The sequence below is a fragment of the Fistularia commersonii genome, chromosome 2 (genome assembly GCF_037954325.1).
Source record: "Fistularia commersonii isolate RoL2024-O1a breed Wild chromosome 2, RoL_Fcom_v1.0, whole genome shotgun sequence".
NCBI lineage: Eukaryota > Metazoa > Chordata > Actinopteri > Syngnathiformes > Fistulariidae > Fistularia > Fistularia commersonii.
In genome coordinates, this window is record NC_141285.1 from 18476736 (window position 1) to 18496882 (window position 20147).

A 20147-nucleotide genomic window follows, 5' to 3' on the forward strand; every position below is an offset into this window, starting at 1 on the left:
TCTAGAATTAAATACAATTGAATTGATGAAAAGCCATAATTTGACATTTGAGATGTATTCATTAAACACGTCTAATGTAACAAAAGTACAGTATATAATGCATAAGACATCTCCACTCTAGGTTGATTATAAGGCGAGAGCAAACAATGAGATCTAAATGAAGACAAAACAAATGCTTCACTACAAAGCTTTGTAGCAGGAAAATTCAGAGCCTTTATCACTGGATGTTGAACAAAGCATTTACTTGGCAGGAAATTAAAAAAACGACGAGAGGTACAAAGACTAATTCAGCTAAGGAAAAAAAAAACAACAACAACAACAACAATGCAAGAGACATATTTTTAAGGGAATAATAACTCTTTAGAAAAACCATTCCAGCACTATCTGGCAAACGCAATTGGGACCCCATGGGAGCATATGTTTGTAATTCCTACTGTTCTCTGTTTAAGTTATTTTTGTACATTCTAATTCTGCAACAACTCGGTATCACATTAACTATGCAGCATCTCTATTCTTAGATTAAAAAAAAAAAAAAGTAGAAATATAATCTGAATATTTACAAGTGGCTTCAGTTGTTCCACAGTGTGTGTCGAGCACAGTAAACTTTATGGCCCTGTTTTGTATCTTTTTTTTAAAGTACTTGTCAGAGTGTGACTGTCTCGGTGTGTGTGTGTGTGTGTGTGTGTGTGTGTGTGCGTGTGTACTGAATCAAGGACAGTTGGTCTCTGTCATGCAGTAGCTTTCCTTTCTCTGCCTCTCATGGGTGAGCAGCCATTGTTTGAGATGGTCGCCCTTGCCGCTCATGTACGGCCCACTCTGTCCACTGCTAGAAATGACTCTGTGGCAGGGGATGATGAGAGGAATCTGGCACAGACAAACAGAAAGGGATTCAACTCTTGAGGATATGGACGTGCAACTTTTGCAGATATTATGGAAACACATTCTTCACAGATGAATATATTTTCACTCTGCTGTACTTTTTTTATGTTTATGGAAACTCGATAATTGATTTTCAACTTAATAACAGCTCCGTAAAATACAAATACTTTTTTGTGCAACCCTACAGTTTATTAAATGAAAACGATACTGTGGAAAATAACGTCATAAAACTACATACTGATTTCAAGTTATCTGCTTTTTCTCTGGTTGACATTTATTGTAATGGCAATGCCACATCCCAAGATCGCGATAGAGGATATGCATTATGTATTAAAGAATCTTGAGTTTATCACATAAATGTTGTGTATTAAAAGTAACAAAGTGCAGACAATGTGAATCTGCACTTTTCTTTTTTTGTGTTTATGTTCTTGCACTGCATGAAAACAAAGTGCCACACCAGAAGTGTCTGGTTTGATCCTGAACAAATTCACATTGAGGATGATGGTTCAGTCTTTGGGTATAAATGTATTTTACTCTTTAAAAGTGTAAAGCAAAGAAGCAATCAAAAATTAATGGGCAAAAATACCAGCAGGATGAATATTCAATTGAGAGGGTGTCAACATTAAGATCTGATAACTCTGTGATCATTAAAAAGAGGAAGTTGGTGGAGCGTTTACTCTTGTTGCAGACGACTGCCAGGGGGGTCCCATGTTCTTTGTAAACTAAATGGCTGGAGAAAGATTAAACAAGCAACCCTAAAACACTTCGATCATTGTGAATTCAGAAATTCTGTACAAGAAAAGTGGCAATCGTGGTGCAATTATTTCCTCCCCCCCCCCCCCTTTTTAATATTGCCCTGATTTTGTTCATGATTTATGATAAAACATCACAACTGCTGTAGCGTTGTGACTGTATTTTTCTGGTTTAGTCACTTCATCCTAACTTCATGGCTGCTCCACAAGCGTTTCATATAAAAGTGGGACGTGCCGCGTGTTCGAGTTGAAATCCAACATTAAACCTGCTCCCATATCAACAGCAATAAAACTTTCCAAGCCCCAGATTAACCTTGCAGACAGAGAAATACTGCTCGAGTATTCAGATCAATATTGTTCCCCTGGTTTGGAGGGAGAGCAAGGTACCCTCAAGGCTTCCGGATCTGCCTCTTCACTTGGGGGGAAAAGAGCACTACACCAGGCTTATCAATACTCAAATCCTGGTGAAGAAGTGCCACAGAGAGGCAAGGATCGATTGAACACACTGAGCTTTTCACAGCTGAAGCCCGAGTGGAGCGGTGCTACTGACAAGTAATTGACACTGACAATCTGACTCTGGATCTGTATCAGGAGCAGAGGGCTCAGGCTCCCAGACTAAAGGGAAAAAAAAATCTGTAAAACATGACATTGAGAAGTATTATATAGCCAACCAGAAACGATGCCAGGAGTGTAATGTATAAAGCATATATTTATATATATATTAATCTAGAAACACATCGTATTAAAAATATTCAAGTTGCATTGAATTGCAAAAAAAATATATATATATATATCCAAGGGGAAAACACATCACTCTAAGGTGAGAATTAACACGAGTTATTTTGCGGCAAATATAGGAGAATATCTCTCGCCGGCTGCGTTGCAGTACAAGAAGTGTTCTCTTCCTCACAGAGCACACCGGTGGTGCCCACAGCACTACATGGGCAGAGCTAAACGGGCTTTGATCAAAGGGTTTGATCAAAAGAAGACACACCACTTGCCCTCTAGCCCTCCATTTGGTACACAGTGGATTCATGGGCAAAATGATGCAGGCCAGGTTTCCAACAAGAATCTGAGATTTGCAGAGAACATCTTCAACAAAGGCTTGAGTAAACAGGAACAAAAGGTGTGGGCTTTGAATTATGCTGTAGGTAGACTTTTACTTTGCCTCACTCCTCTGAGGAGAGGTGTGTGTTTCGCAGTTGCACGTATTCAGACACACCCCCGGTTTGGTTTTCGGACACTAGATGTGGGAATACAGATTACAATTCCTCATAAATAATCGGAAAAACATGTTGAAAAATAATGTCACATTTCAGTTTTGAAATTGTGGAATTATTTTTCACAACAGACCAGTCATAATTCAAATCAGTCCTATCATTTTTTTTCAATCCTTTAAAATGATTAGAATACACAGACTAAAATGAGAATTCTCAATTAAGAGAAACAATTCTAAAATACATAAATTACATTTTTACCTAAGTTAATGTAAAGAAAGTTAATGTAATGACTGTAAACTATAATAAGTGTAAATTAGTGGCATGTTGAGTATCTTACATACTAGTCCAAAGGTACGGATGTAAAGCAAATCAACATTTATATTGTTGACACTTTCAATTTATTTGTGATTTTTGGATTTTTGCTCATCAGTTAAGAGAATGTTGAGCATCAATATTTGAGATTGTACTGCAATTCGTTTCACTGTTTGTCCACTAAATTCTCAGTGGGAACATAAAAGAAATAAAAGAAAGAGAAGGAAACACAATTAACAGGAATGTTTAAAAGTCAAAGTTGTAAAAAAATAACTGATTTACATTTCAGGATGTGATACTGATTGTGCTCGCTAAAGAGTGCAGTTTCAGAAACTGCAGTACCTATGACAAAACAAGCAAAAACAAAAAAGATAACACTCCCTCCCTGACTAAATAAAGTCAATAAGAGGGAAGCCCATCAATCAATGTCAGCCACACTCACTGGGTTCCTTCTCATGGCTCCTCCCACTGCCCGCACCGCTCTGGGGTTTCCCGCCATCTCAGCGAGGCGTTTGTATGAGACGGTTTCTCCAAACTTCACGTTTCTCAGAAGCAACCATAACACGCGGCTGGTGAACGCATCTGGAACAGAGAGCGGAGGAAGAGCGAGAGACAGAGGAGAGGAAGCGAAGAGAGAGTTCCTTTTTTTAATCCGTCAAAGACTGACAGCTGATGAGAGAAGATGATGTTAGTGAAAATAAGAATTTTGTTTAATATGGATTATTCACATTTGAAATATACTCATTAATGTTTTTTTCATATTCTCCGTCTCTGTTTAATGTCCATTCTCCATCAGAGGTTCTCTGTATTAATTTTTTTAGAATAATGCTTATTAATAAATGAATACTAAGAGTCCCTCAATTTGACCTTAGAACTAGTAATAACATGCTACAGTAGCTGATGTGAGAAAATTATTTCTATGGCAGAAAAATCTAGGTTATGCTTTCAAAGGTCACAGCTAAAATTAAAAAAGTTCGCTCCTTCATTTAAAAGGATTAAGAGAGGCCAAAAAGACTGCAAATCTGCTCCAGATTTTTAATAATAATAATTTGAATGTTGCATACCATTTGTGTCGGTGGGATGACTTTGAGGTTAATCAGACCAATTTGTCCTTTTAATTGCTTTCTATTCAGAGTAGATTCATTATATCATCTTCACTTAAATGGCAGAATTCTTCAAATCATCCACAGCTTAACCGACCACATTAACAGCTTTGATTTCATTAGCACTTTAGCAGTAGCTAAATTATGTATATATATATATATATATGTACACACACACACACACACACACACACACACACACACACACACACACACACACACACACACACACACACACACACATACATACATATAAATGTATTTATTTTTCTGGATTAGTAGGCGGTGACTGAATGGTCAGATTGATAAATAACAGGGACAGTATTTGAACCAGGAGACACCGATGCATAGAGCTTTAGTAGCACGTGAACAACACTTTGCACGGCGAGCAAGATCAGGAACAATAGTCTTGTTATCAAGAGGGGGTGAAATTCTTTGGGTAGAGACAGTACATGTACTCAGTCATGAAAATTCAATTAGTGATCTCCCATTCTCTCTCATTTATATGGTCTAAGAGAGCACATGACAAGTGATCTTTATGAAATCCCTCTAAATTGGCATTGTGTGAAAACATGTCACACCCCTGTCTCACTTCTACGGAGTGAACATCCTTTGCTCCCCAGGCTCCCCCCGCTACCTTATAGTCACTCTCCACTACACAAAGCCATGCGAACAAGGCAATTTGCCTAAACTGGGGGGAATAAGTGTAAAACCTAAAGGGGATACGTTTGATTGATGCACACCCATGTGAGTTCTTTGTCTTGAACAGGGCCTGTAGGAACTGTTTAATAATTTTTCAGGTAATAATCACGCTGTCAACGAGATGACGGGCTCTTATGCAGACAGACTTAACATTATGAGGAGATAAGATGCACAAGTGAAATTTCTTTTATGCATTATTCCATGTCATAAAGCTTGTTTTTTTGGCCAGACGACGTACATGGTACATATTGATATCGCTTAGATGACAGCACGCCCAAACTACAGCGGTGACAATTCCCGGTGGCAGCAAATATTACAGACAAATAACCAGTATGTGTCGTGCCAGCAGACTCTACGTTTTTGCCTTTTTTCCCCCCTCAGATTGAGCAACAAGCTACTGCCCTCTTTGTGTCTTTTACAAAGTCTGGGCAGCTGTTTCTTCGTGAAGACTTCTTCAACAGTTCTGTGCTGGACACAAGTGTCTGTGCTTTCATCTGATAGTACAGAGGTTAAAGAACTATGGCCTCATCAGTGACAGAGAATTCATGTGGGTCAGTCAAGGTGACCACCACCGGTTTGGAGAGCAGTCCCCTGGCCCCATACTTCATAAAGGGCCTAATACGGTGTGTCTGAGGTCAGGACCCTCTTTAGATCGGGAGCAGTGATGTCAATTGTTTAAATAAAAGTTGAGAGGAACCACTTACATGTTTACAGACATCCCATAATTATGTCACAGGTCATTACCTACCAAGAGGCCATGGGGCTGCTGCAGAGGCAGAGCCAGAATGACCCACAGTAAAATCGAACAGATCTTGTGATTATGAAGATATTGACTTTATGATTGATATCCTCATTATTTTGTGTGTGCGGGCAAATTGGGTGGAAAAAAGAAAAGAAAAGAAAAAACAAACAAACAATAAATTGTGCAGAAAATCCTAAATCTAATTCCATCAGCACTGATAATGACAGATTTACTGACATGACTTCTGGCTGACAGTCACCTTATACATGGTTGTGAGAGTAAAAAGACAATAGTAGAAATACAGCTACCTCATTATCCTTTGTGTCTAATGGGAGGGAAGACTTTGACTCCCAGTCAAAGTGTCTCTTGAGTCTTGAGGGATCCATACTTTTGAAGGCTGACGGGGTGCTGATGATTCTCTGATTATTCGATATTCTGAAAACGTTCATTTCCCTAATTCCTCTCCACATCACAGGGGCGAGTCCTGGTGAGTGTCTCATCTCGCCCTGTGCTGTGCACAGGGGGAGGTTCAAGCTCCTACAGGAACACAGTCATTTGGGCTTTGAAGAGCACCCCCCACCCCCTTAGCCTGGCCCCCTCCCCGCTCATTCCCTGCGCCGCTTACCGAGACTAAGATCCTCTCGTCTGTTACATATGGATGTATAATTAATGAGATAAGAATATGCATCGTTTTAAGAACCAACGATGGCGTCTGTATTTTTTCTGAAGAGGAAAAATGTGAGTGCACGCACGCGCGTGCACACACACACACACAGCGACACACGCGCGCGCACACACACACACACACACACACACACACACACTGAGCGTTACGCATGCATGCTCTTACCATCCCTCTACCGCTGACGACCAAACTTGTGTGTGAAGTTGCAGATGACAATCAGTCATGCGGTATAGAAAACCGCACCTCGGATCTCCTTTCATGTCACCTCTGTTGCTCAGGTATGTCGTGACAGCTAATATGAAAAGTGGCTTGTTTTGTCAGAAATGTGTAAATAAACATGGCAACACTTCAAGTGAAGGTCACATCTCAATACTACATGACAAGCTCGATTGCTGTCGCACAGAGGTTCTCCCACAAGATAACGGAGCAAACAAAAGTTGGTTGTCAGAGATTGTAATGACCTGATTAAACTCATTTTTTTTTCATTTTTTTTTCCCTAGGCAGGCGGTAGATGCGTGAATAGATCAAGTAAGAATTTGTACAGCAATATGCCAAAATCTAATGCTTAATATCTGTGAATCAACAAGCAAAAAAAAAAAAAATCTCTATTTTCCTTTCTCAAAAGACAAATACTCTTGATGCTAACATTTAACATTTTTATACTGGCATGGCCCATGGTTCCGACTACTGAGAGCAATCCAACCCTAAACCCTGTATTTACTGAGCCCCAAAACAACAGGCGAGGGAGAGAGGTAGAACACAGCACAATCACCTATTCAGATCAGGTACTAATGAAGAATTCCATCTATCCTGAAATTTAATTAAAACCCCAAAGACTTCAGATGAGATGCGATTTGAAAGAGCCTGGGGCTGGTACACAAGCACTTGGTGGCGAAGGGAATCACACTGAAAGTTGATATCGTAATTGGTCCTGATGTATTTCTGCATTGCCTTTGCGGGAGCGTGGGACTCATAGCTGTATACAGGGTCTCAATGGAGTACCTGCTCATTGAAAATGCCATCACTCAAGCACTGCAGATCTGCATGAAATTAGAGAGAAACTAAGGACTGATTGCAGGGGAAGAGAGGCACAATTGCTAAATGCATACATTAGTGTTTTTTTTCCCTCCCTGTATAGGTGTGCTTGTGCGTCTAAATGAGGGCTTCTGAAAATCTTTAAATGCAGTGAGTCCCCCCACCTTTTTTTTTTTCTTTTAGCAAAAATAATGAAAAACTTTATCATTTCAAAAATGATAGGTCTAGCACCTGTGTTTTTCTCAAAACAAACATGTCAGGGATCATTCATCACTCCCTGTTTTCCTCTAAGGGCCCGATCGGCAAACGCAAAACTAGCACTTGAAAGTGCACGTATTGTCCATTTTTGGGGCGCTTTCATTTTTGGGTGCAGGTGACTGGTCAAGCCAACAATACGCTCATTGAAACTTTACCGCCATTCACATGTTCTCATTAAAAAAGGCTTCCCGTCTGAAAATGTCAAGAGTGGAATTCGATCAGTTTCAAAGAATGTGCCAAGAATCATGGAAAACCTTGCCAAGACCAACACGCGTGGTAAGAGCTGCCACAGATTACTGAACCAAGTTACAGCTTTGTGTTCTGTTCTCTCTCCTTTGCTCACCCACTCACTTGCTTGCTTGCTTGCTTTTCCCCTGCTCTTGCTCTCCCAGCCTCTCTCTCTCTCTCTCTCTCGCTCTCTCTCTCTCCCAGCCATAAAATACTTCATTATAACACAGTGAGCCAGTGAGTGTAAGTGATGTAACTGACAATTAAGAGTGAAAGCCTGATCCCAGTCATGGCTCTGCAAATATTTATCCATGACAGACCTCCTTGCAGGGCAGGGTGGTGAAAGGCAGGGAGTGGGAGACTCCCAGTGGTCTGCGGCTCATTGAAGTACGCCTGGAGCCATTCAACGCAACGCCGCAACTCGGGGCTCGTTTCTGCCGGGCTATCGTTGACCACGCGGCTCTGGGGGGCCTTGCTGCTCCTGTGAGGGATATAAGGCAGGATAGGGCGGAGAGGTGGGGATCAGAGGAGCAATCATAATACAGAATTCTTGGTTGAACAGAGCAAGAATATGTCACAAGAGTATTATAACATGCCACAAGTGACACAGATGCAAGATGACATAATTTACTGAGGGAAAGTAAAGTTGTTAATGGAAACGTGTTTAAAATCCAAACTTATGCATTTCTGCAGGGCTCCCTTCATTCAACTGTGAGACAAATAGGAACTGTGAAAGACAGGAAAAAAGTTCAACAAATACCAAGGCAGCAATCCACATATTTATTACAGTAAATTTATGCTTCTATGAAGCGCGGCGGGATAGAGTGGGAAGCAAAACGGATGTCAAACCAGTAACAGTGCTAACAGTTTATTTCAAACAACATTAAGGAAGCAGACCGTTTTTGGAAAGGGAAGAGGAAGAAGAAAAAAAAAAACTTTTCAAAAGTCTCGCAGCTGTTCTGTGAAAAAAGTTAAGAGCACAGCGTTAACAACAGTTACAACTCTGCTTGGGTCTAGTTTATAGTTCATGACAAGAATAAATGGATTTTTTGGCCGGTGCAGAGCTGGCCGACAAAGCGCTGCACTTGGACGTGCATCTTAGCATGAGTAGATGCTTGGAGGAATTTGCCGATGGTTGACTTGGCATCACTTAACAGCTGAATTTCTCTCCGCTACTGACCACCCCCCAGGTCAATGCAAGCAGACTGACCCATATTTGACACTTAAAGACCCTACTGGGAAGGTCCTCTCTTAGCATGTGCATTACTGCAAAGTGGACCTCAAGCTGTGATGTGGATCTAAAGAAGGCCGCCAATTCCATTAACTGCTGTACGAACTTATAAATAAATAATATCACCATTTAAGTGCCCCCTTTTCAAAATTGGCTTATCCTGTATAGTATTAATAATAGACATTTACTTTGTTAAACACACAGGCCGTCTTTATCCTCCTCACCATTACAACCCGGCCCTAAAGTGTTTTTACACTTCTGCGGGTCACAGTTTGAGCAACGTTTTATATTGGACACGTGAAGCTGTGCTTTACTGGAGTGTTATGACTGAGCAGGTCAGTTTTCAGAGAGCTGCTCTGCCTGCTAGTTTGTGGCTGTGTGATGAAAATCTCCTGGGTGCCATATAACAGTGGGTGTAAATACAGTAAAAGGTGTAAATACTCTCAATTCTAAATAAACCACACAGCAGTTTATAGTTGAGTGGTGAAAACTCTGGAACCCACCAGCGGGTCTTGCGCTGAGACCCGCTCAAACAATGGCCATGGCTCATGGCAATCTCTGTCGGCATGGGTGAATGCCCAGCCAGCCCCTACTTGTCATTTTCTCTCCTTCTATCCCTCCGCTCACTTGCCCTCCTCCTCCTCCTCCTCCTCCCTCCTCAATTCCCCCCCTCTCCAGCTCTTTTGGCTCTACACCACCTACACTCTGACCCCCCCAACTCTGTCTCACACACACACACACACACACACACACACACACACACACACACACACACACACACACACACACACACACACACAAATCTCCTCTTTCTCTCTATAAGGATCTTCAGGCCACTGTTCCCTCTCTGCACCCCCTCACTCCACCCACATGCACCTCCTCCCACCCCCACCACCACCACCTCCTCATCGTCTACCCCTCCATGCTGCCCCCCCCCTTTCTCTCTGAGAGGATGTTCCAGCCGCTGCACACTGACAGCTCGGGGATATTGTGTGTGGAAATGTTCCTGTTGGACCTGCAGGCCCTTACAATCTACTGGACAAAGGCTAGAGTACCTTTGCTTAAGGCTTGGCACCTTTGACCTCCAGCTCACACTTCAGACTTGTCACCGTGGCTAATTTCCCCACCGTTATGGATGAGCCTACTTTAAAGGTGTTCTCTGTGATAGAACATTGACAGTAGTAAAAGTTAATGCAATACAGTACATGTTATGGCTGGTAAACAACAGTGAAATAAATAAATAAAAGTGGAAGAACATCAGTTGAGCTGAAGTCTGTCACCTCTGGGTGCGATAGGGGATTTTATCTAAAGAGCACGTGGGCAGTTGAGATGTAGCTTCGGTGCTGGCAACATTTCTAGTCTCCTCAGTGAATCACAAACCGTCCAACATCATATGAGCTTTGTAAACTCCAGACGGCAACATTAGAAAGTGTGCCCTACAGACAAGAGATATGAATTGTGTGATTAATGTTGGTGTAATCACATGAAAACAGTCAAATGAGGAGTAATCTTCAATTGTCTGAACATAACAGCAATCCCCTGCACATAAAGCAACACATTAATCAGACTATAAAACAAGAATATCAGTAATTGATTTGAGTAAGTCAGTTTGACTTCACAACTAAATGTATATCTAAAAGAAAAAAAAACAATAATTTACCGTCCATCAATACTTATATGGAGACTAATTATAATATTTTTAATGTCATTTAGGCATTCGGTTTTTCATCACAGGTAATAATTCAATAATTCAAATCTAGCAAGGATCCGCAGCTCTACAAAGAATATTTCCCTTGACAGAAGATTGTGATTTCAGAAATTTTTCCAATATTGTGCTCCTGTCACAATCAATTTCCAATTACCATAAATCATTGCTGGGTAAAGTGGGAGTCATTTGAAGAGCTATTTTCTAACACTAATATAAAGAATGAATTGAGCATTTATATAATGATGAAAGTTATTTTATTCATCCAGGAGGAAACAATCGTAGCGGACAAAAGCCTAAAAAAATAAAAAGAGCAGGTTCCTTTGGCATATTCTGTATGTCTAGTTGCACAAGACTTCACTGAGACTTTTTCTATCTGCAGCAGACGTAAGAATGAAACAGGTTAACCACGAGATCTAATTGAAAAGAATCTGGCGAAGGGTGTAATGGTATATTGCACAAAAAGGGGGAAAAACTCAGAACTCATGCCTCCATTCTGTGAAGCGTGATGGCGCTCATCCTGACTCGATCGGCTGTCACTTTTGACACAGCCTGCCAGAGTTCTCCTTCACTGATCATGGGTAACATGGCGGGTCAGAGGATGAAATAGAAAAGGCCAAGAGCGGTCCAATATTTTCCTCAGCCTTATAACTGCAGATACTTAACTCAAAGACGTCAAAGACTCAAGAGAGCATGAAAAAAGCCTAAAATGACTGTCTTAAAAGGGAAAAAAAATACAGCATGTCTCTATGAATGTCAAGGTCCTGATGGTCTCTGAACCAAAGGCAGTGATACAATTGTAAGCCACTTGCTCAATGCAGGCTCGTTCAACCATTTGAAGATCATTCAGATGCCCATCTAGCTACTGCAGCATTAAAGTCAAGAGCTTTTGAAGTGGCAAGCTGCAAGAAATGTTTCCTGCTCTGTTGTACAACTCACGTTCAGCATGCTGCAATTTCAAAATAAATCAAATGGGCCCGATAAACGTCTCTCTAAATATCCGACGACTCTCATTATGGAATGTCCACTCGAGGGGACCGTGACGCTCCATCCCGATACACGGAGGTGGTGGTGGTAGGTGCAGAGGAGGCAACAAAGCACACAACAATTAGGCCTTCTCCCAGCTGGCTAGCCACAGGAGTCAGTGCAGGCATGTAATACCAGAGCCTTAACTCTTACTCCATTATGTAGTGTATCCACACCCCGAAGCAGCAATGTTTATCTACAACAGACTACTGAGCAGTTTCAAATAGCGTTTTTAGCCTCTATTCTCAAGTGCCACAGTGAGAGATTCCAATTACCCGAATGGTAAGGAGCCAGTGAGGGAGGCATAAAGTACATTAGGGATCCCCTGTAACTGCAGGGACCTTTTAGAGCCTCCACTGAAGAGGGCCGGGAGACTGGGGGGACAGTGACCCTGCATGGATAGCCTCTGTCAAAACTTGACCACGTCAAGCACAAAGGCATTATGGGAATCCAGTGTCACCAATTCCTAATTACTGTCTGTGTTCAGAGCAAATTACTGCCTTGTTCCTCTGATTAGCGAGGAGGCTAATCTTCACCTGTGTACGCCAGCACTGCTGAGGGCCCTTGAGTGTTAGCGCTTCGTCTTCTGTAATTTATTTTTAAATCAGTGCCCGCTCCCAGGAGTTTTGAGTGTTTTGTTGTGAACCGCTTACCATGATCCCCACCACCGCCCCCTCACCCCTAAATCCTTGACTAAATCCTTGTTTGGTGCCGCAGGAAGATAAGCAAGAACAACACTTGGGCATAATTGACTCATACTCCTCTCCAAGATGTCAGAGCGGAATCATCTCTCTGCATATTGCCCTAGTATGTCACACACTGTACACTTCTGCGTGTTGCAGATATAGAATCCAATCAAGTTCTAAAACAAACTAGCACAACCCTTGTGTCAGGAAAACTTCCTGGCAGACACTGGGAAAAAAAAAAAAACAACAAAAAGCACACTGCAGGAGCTGCTTTTAGCCACATCTACAGTAAGCGGGAACTCTTGCTTGACTTTCCTCTTCACCCTGGAGGTTCCATTTTAGAAAGCATAACATTTGCAGATTTTGATCTGAGTGAATGTCAGTTTCTCGTCTGTGCGGGGCGGTTTACAGGTAGTGTGTTACACAGGTGTTGGTTTGCTCAGGAAATGGCACATGCAGCTTGATTGGGACAGTCCCGAGAGAACAAGGCATAAACATAGAGCACAGATGGGTCCAAGGGCCAGTGGGAGCAGCACCTTAATGAATACGCAGCTGAGTACAGCACTTCACAACATGCAAAACAATATTCTAAGGCTGCAGTAAAAAATAGAACAAAAATCATCGGAATATCACTGCACTATGAATTATTCATACCATTTCCAAAGAGACCGTGTCAAAACGTCCCTCTCCCTGCCTTCTGATGATTTCATTCAATATCTCAGCAGATCACTGTTTGTATGACAAAGCATTTTATTAACAAATGTAAGCAGTTTATTTAGCACACTGCCCTTGCAATAGTTCATGCAAAATAAGAATTCACATTTTCATACTGAGTAAAACAGACCATCAGAGAAGGCCGGAGACTTAAAGTGAAAGAGACAAAATTGCAGGAAAAAATAAATTAAAAAAAAAAAAAGAGCATAGGCCCTAGATATGGTTCTCAGCATGTGAGCACATCATGTAAACAGGCCCCAAACAGGGAACACATTTACCATACTGCTATTCAGCGTGAACCAGGACATTGATTCACAACACTATATGAGTGTGAGAAAAACGATAAATGCATCACCTCAGATATTTCACACTGGCGTTGGTAGTGTGTAAAAAGCTGTCGTGACAGCTTGGGTATTAGGCCGAGATAGATGGAAAATGTCTGGCTGCTTATGAATGCCAATGTGACTGGGGTGATGGGTTTGACACAAAAACACTCCACCTCAGAACAATTAGGCAGTTCTCAGGCCCCATCCGGTGTTGTCAGTGATAATGGAAAGCTGTAAGGATAACTGGTGATAAATAGACTTCAACACCCTCCTCCTTAAGAGCAATGCAGTCCTCATATACTTAACTAATCGTGACCATGGCCGGCAAATTCATACAAAAGACTAATTACTGTTGTACTTCACTTCAATCTCAAAGGCCTCTTATATAAGGACTTGGGGATTCTCTTGCCTCCTTTCTCGTCTTGATGGGTATTTTTTTTTTTTTTTTTACAAGTAGCCCTCGTGCTAGACAAAAGCGTTTAAAAATTGGCGATTGCTTTCATCCGCTTTAATTACATTCAGAAATGGCATTTCTGCCACATAATACACCCCCATTGTTTCAGAATTATCTGGCTCGGGGAGTAAAATCTACAACATTTGATGATGCTCCCGAGCTAAATCGCCTCTTGAAATTGAAATATGCTCCCGAAATCCAAAATAAAAAGCCAGCCTTTGCTGCTGATATACTGGAAGCTCCTTGGCTTTCTGCAGAATGCTATTATTATGCATATCCAGGTAGAAAGTTAATTAACCCAAAGCTTAAGCTAATTATGGTAGCAGAATGCTATCAACCAAACGCTTTCAGTCAGACAGCTGTCCAGAATTTCATTTGCTAATCATTTGTCTTTTGCTGGAGCATATGGTACATTTCCCCGCTATCACAGCAACAACAAACAGATGAAAATCATTAACTAAAAACAATGTGCAATGTGAAAAATCAGACACAGATTTATGTGGCTTTGTGTCAGAGAAAAAAAGGCGGATTTATGGCCTGGAAAATATAATGATAATTTTTTTTTTTTTTTTTTTTTGGTTTTAGCCACTTAGGATTTTAGGCAGTTCACGTGACCCAAGTGTGCTGGGAATTCAGATGCACAAATATATTGTTTATATCTATATGCAAATGAGACAGAATGTTTATCCGTGTAAAATTAATTACAATTTTCTATAGGAGCATATGCAATGAGCTTGTTCTCTACAATTTTTAGCTTCAAGCACATTTTGTGCCTGTATTTTAATACAATATTTTCATGTTAAAAGAAGAAATCCCCGCAGCTCAGAATCAAATCAATTATTTTCCAAGAAATGCTTCATGCATTATTTTTTCTTTTCATAAAAACACATCACACTGGCTGTTAAAGCATGATTGATATCAACACTGCCTTGCGACATTATCAGGCAATAAAGGCTACTCAGGTTCTAATGCAACATGTCATATACAGCGTCCTGTAGTACATTTCTATTGAGGACCTCACAAGCTAAATTGCTTTTTTCTGCCCCCCACATCTCAGGCAGCTTGACAGACAAATTGATCAAAGCATTGTAAAATAATATGCTCACAAAATGTCTCGGGGCAGGAGTCCGGCCCCTTTTTTTCCATTTTTCACCCAAATAAAAAACTGCAGTATGATTTCCTCAGTATTATGTGTCTGTGCCCTGTGTGAGGGAGGCAAGAAACATCATATTTCAGATAATAGTAATCTCCTGTAAACAAAATGTGAATCATTTTTTCTGGAACCACTATGGCCATGCTAAAAACTAAAGGGGAGGGAAGCTGGTTAACACAGAGTGTGGTGCGTAGGGCCCCAACAGGGGTTGTTGAGATGTAATGAATTTGTTCATCTGATGGTGCCTTCAGGGCTGTCGTTAGACTGGCAGAGGAGGTTGATTTCGAGAAATGTTCCTAAGATCAGTTAGGAAGCAAAAGGGGCTTGAGATGTTTCTATTAGAAAGAGCTGACAGTCATGGTGTGTAAGCAATACTTCAGGAGCATTTATGTAGCTATAAGGGCATTTATCAATAACTATCTATCAATGCCACAAACGCGTTTTTGCTGCTTTGGCAGCTCAATATCAACCAATAGCGAGTGCTGGAAAAATAACAGAAAGAGAAAAAACAGTCATATGAGCTCCCCAAGATTTGAGTCGCTTCAAGTTATGCATCGAAGTTATCTATTTCTCATATCCAAAATATGGCCTTAGAGATCATTTATCACCCTGACTTCCTAAGCTGGTACCAAACCAGATCCAGAGCTGGGAAGAGCCTTGTTTAGTATGTCATAAATAAATCAATGGAAATGGCTGATCTGAACTATTACAGCTACACACAGGCTTTTGTGAGATCTACATGTAAAGCCGGTTGGAAAGATAAGCCTATATTTTGTCAGTTTATCTCGCCTCCCTTAATGCCTGTTTACATTGCGTTACTCCATATATCTGGGGCAGCTCTGGTTTGCCTGCCTTATGACAATAGCACTGGCTACGATACGATCTAGACACTTTGCTTCACAATTTCTTGCTCACACCTTTGAGAACGTTCAGACGTGATGTGATCAAAGCTTTGCTTATGACCGACACAGAAAATGATATTAAACTGAGGAATGATCTAGTGATGCGAATCATTAAATTCATTTGCATATTCCTACTGAACCTGAACACACAAATTAAACCCTGTTCACAAGGAGACGGCGAAAGGTGCTTGGGCATGGTTACAGGACATCTTCCATAATCAAAATTTCATATTATTAATATTTCTCACTTAAACTCATTAACGACAAGTGGAATGTTTTTACTGCTTGATAAATTTTAGGAAATGGCAGACAGTTGAAAAGGAAGTGCACGTTGAGGTATAACATACAAGGTCATTAATGGGTTTCCATAAATTAGAACTTGAACATACATTTCAAAAGGATAACTTCCTATCTGGGTGCATATGAAAATGGTTTAATTTCCCAAACCATTCAAGTTTATCAAATGTGAATCTGTGATACATGGATATTTAATTTCAATCTAATCAAAACCAATCTGAGAGTTTGGATGTGGACCTGTAAAAATATGGAATTACTACTTATTAAGGCAGGGTTTAATCAGTTTCAGTCGCTTCAGTAAGACTGTCAACATTCTAGCAATTTTGAGGGATGGGTAGGGCACGAAATGCAATCAAGTATTACATTTCTGAGTGTCGTTTCACACTCAGGACTACTGCATACAAGTTGGGGGAACATAAATAAACAAGAGCGAGCAGTCCGTGCTCTCTATGGCTTTTGCTGACCCTACAGACATCTGCTCTAATCAACTCCCATGTGGGTAATAAACAAGTTATTTTTCCTGAAATTTCAAATATACTGCAGGAAGAATCACAACTGCATGCCATCAGAAATCTAATTTCAAGCACAACTATATTCTAGTGCCCCTCATATTTCTAGAGCCTGCTCATATTTGCCCAACTTTCTCCAGGATATTTCTTGTGGGATCTACAAAAATGCCCTGCTTCCAATGAGGAATGGTGGCACTCCATCACAGCAGTGGATTCTGTCTGCCTGTAAATTTCACACCTTTGTTTATCATGTCACCGGCCCGGCTGTTGTACAGTACCTTTCAGCAGGTGCGACATCCATTAGGATCTGGATGGTGTGCACACCATTCTCACATCCACTGACTTGGATCTTTCCCAGGGGGCTCAGCAATGAGATGGTCTTCTGAGTGCACAGGCTCTCCCTCTGCTTCTCCATCTAGTTGCCCCACTAAGAAGGCACAAATTACACTGTGTTCATTGACATATTCATGTGGCAACTTCCACAATTTCCAACATATTTGCATTGAATGATCTATTGGAAACCTAGTGGGCCACCAACAGATGATGACTTACATATTCGAACACCTTGCCTCCAAACAATGTCATGATGCGACTTGATCCTTATATTACTATCCAATATTTCTTTTGTGCATGGCAAAGAATACGCCTATCTAACCAATAAATCGCCCATTTTTTCCCCTCTTTCTGTTCTATATATCACATAAATGAGAAAAACAATGCAGTCTGTTCCCTTGTCTGGTGGGGGATTCCCAAGATAGCTCGACATTATTTTCAATCCGTCATTTTTGGTTGATGGCCGGGATGTTTTTCTAGCATTAAATTTGTTCCTTAGGGTGCAACTCCGATGGGATTCTGGTTTCCAGCCCTTAACAACAGCAAAAACGTGCAGCTTTTCTGACGACTGAGATGGATACTGGCAATAACCAGACAGCAGCTCCTTTTTTATTTTTACTTTGAGGGAAGGGGAGATGATTGACTATGTTATATGTGAGTTTTTGAGAGATGAGGGTTATAATAAATAAAGGTCACATTGATTGTTAGAGTTTTAACCAAGACCCTATCCTTCCAAGAACCTTGAGCTGAAAAGTGTCAAAATTCTGTAGATACATTTCTTTCTCCTCTTTATTGACAATAAAGTTTATAATTACTTTTCATGGATTTTAAATGATTGGATAATACAAAAAAAACACACGGCAGAAAGTTGGTACGTTTTGAATGGTGTCCCCACTGAAATACAGACACAACTAAATCCTTCTTTTTACATTATTTATTTAGAGAAAAACATTGTAGAATTCCGAATCAAATATTTCAAAACTGATAAAATGTTGTTTATCGCATTTGATTACAACCCTAAATGTCGTCAAAAACAATTAATCAATTGGCGACTGAGCAGACTATTACATGCCACTGGCTGTTTGAAGCAATGTTGATGACAGCAGCTTTCTATGACTCGAGTGGAAATAGAAATATGGAAATGCATTTTGACAAAAAAAGCTGCTCAAAGACCTTGTGCTTACGGATTTCTTTACTAATCCAAATTAGCATCTAGTAACCAAAATTAGAAGAGGAAAAAAGTGGAAATATAAAACAGTAAATGCAAAAACAGAACAGTTAGTAGATTTATAAACAGTAAGGGTAAAGGTGGCCTCCAGTCCAGGGATAAATCACATGCACGTATGGGATTTTACAAAGCAAAGGAAAGGTTATCAGATAAAAGAAAGGAATCAATTATTTCATTGAGACTTTCAGACGCCCCCCCCCGTCGTATCTCAAAACTAGCAGCACATACTCACACACCACTACATCTGTCATGGTATGCGATCACAAATGCGCCTGCCTCAACTTTCATGTTTCTACTCTTGCTGTTCTCACTGTATTCATCGGGGGCTTGTCTGAACTGACAATGAAGGCGAGAAATTTCTGAGCCAAACAATAGCACAGTGCACTTTGGATTAAAGCTGAGGAGACAGTTCGCCATTTAGAAAACTGGTTAGACTCGTGGAGTATAATTGACTCTGTTTATACAGCCTTTGGGCGAAGTAAATAATAATAATAATAAAAAAAAATAATAATAATGCCGAAGAGTTAGCTTCGGGTGCAGCTGAGTCGACAGCGTGAGTGGCTTATTTTTCATTTGAGGGCCCGACGATAAACTATTTTACACAAATGACGTCTTCCGACGCGGTCATAATCTGTAAGACACACGGACAGGTAGTCTTAAAATTATTTTAAAGCTTAAGATGAACTCCGGTGCTTACAGTAACGGAAGAGGAATCCGTACGGTATAAGGGAAAAGTCCGTTCTCTTCGCTCTGCCTAACCAGCGTGACAGAAAGTCTCTTCCTGTTTCTCCAGCGAGCGTGGTCGAGCCGGCCAATCACGAGGTGCCAAAGTCCGCTTCTACTCTATCATTGGTCGCGCAAAAGTCCCGACTCCTCCCTTGCCGGAGAAAGATACAGTTCTTCGAACAAGTCTCAAATTGGGATGTGCCGTCTTTCAAGAGGTCCCTTGCACGCCCCAAGAATAGACTCATTAGTGATTTTGTCAATTTGCTCGATAGTTTTTCAAGAAAAATATAACAGTGATTTTTCCCAGCATCCATTTTAGTCAAGTTACATTTCCACTAATGGCTGACGCATCTCCTGTGGCAGCTTTTTAGTTGGGTCATTTGGGTCCCTAATATAAGGTCTGTAGTATTAAGAAAAAAAAGATAAATAAATGAAAAAGCACGCGTGTATGTATGTCTGTATGTATATGGTGCCGAATAATAAATCCAGCTTATTATTATAACCAACACTTGAGGCAGTGAACATTGCATTTATTGGAGTTTTATGCAGTTTAAAGTAGAGGGAGTTTCCTCGTGTTGCCTGGAGCAGTTCTAGATTTAACTGTAGCATTTATTTCAGCCATTATGACCATGTGTGCTGCTTTTGTTGTATATTGTTTAAAAGTGTCTGCTGTCCTCTGTAGCTTTATTAACTGTGGTACCTTCAGTTCTCTGCATGCCTCGGTTTGGAATGTGTAGGCCGGCGTGGGCCTGTGGCCCACACCCCATCTCAGCGGTGAGGGTGGGAGAGGGGGAGAAAACGCCACCCCTGCAGAGACCATTTTGAAATCTGTGAGGATTTCCGTGCCATCTGGACCCTCTGCCAGTCTGCCCCAGATAGTAAGGGTTGGCAACGGTACCCGACGGTGCAATATGGCTCTCTCTTTAATGAACTACTAACTG

General features: G+C 40.9%; 1 protein-coding gene across 1 annotated transcript; it reads right to left on the minus strand.

Annotated features, from left to right (window-relative positions):
* Nucleotides 1-226: 226 nt before the first annotated feature.
* LOC147236621 (methylated-DNA--protein-cysteine methyltransferase-like) lies at nucleotides 227-19257 on the minus strand. The gene is made up of 5 exons (XM_086162113.1): nucleotides 19178-19257; nucleotides 17198-17346; nucleotides 8237-8397; nucleotides 3606-3745; nucleotides 227-864 (listed from the first exon to the last, which is right to left on the minus strand). Exons 2-5 carry the CDS (start codon nucleotides 17332-17334, stop codon nucleotides 709-711), a joined length of 594 nt encoding a protein of 197 aa, XP_086018239.1. The 5' UTR covers nucleotides 17335-17346; nucleotides 19178-19257; the 3' UTR covers nucleotides 227-708.
* Between the last annotated feature and the right edge of the window lie 890 nt (nucleotides 19258-20147).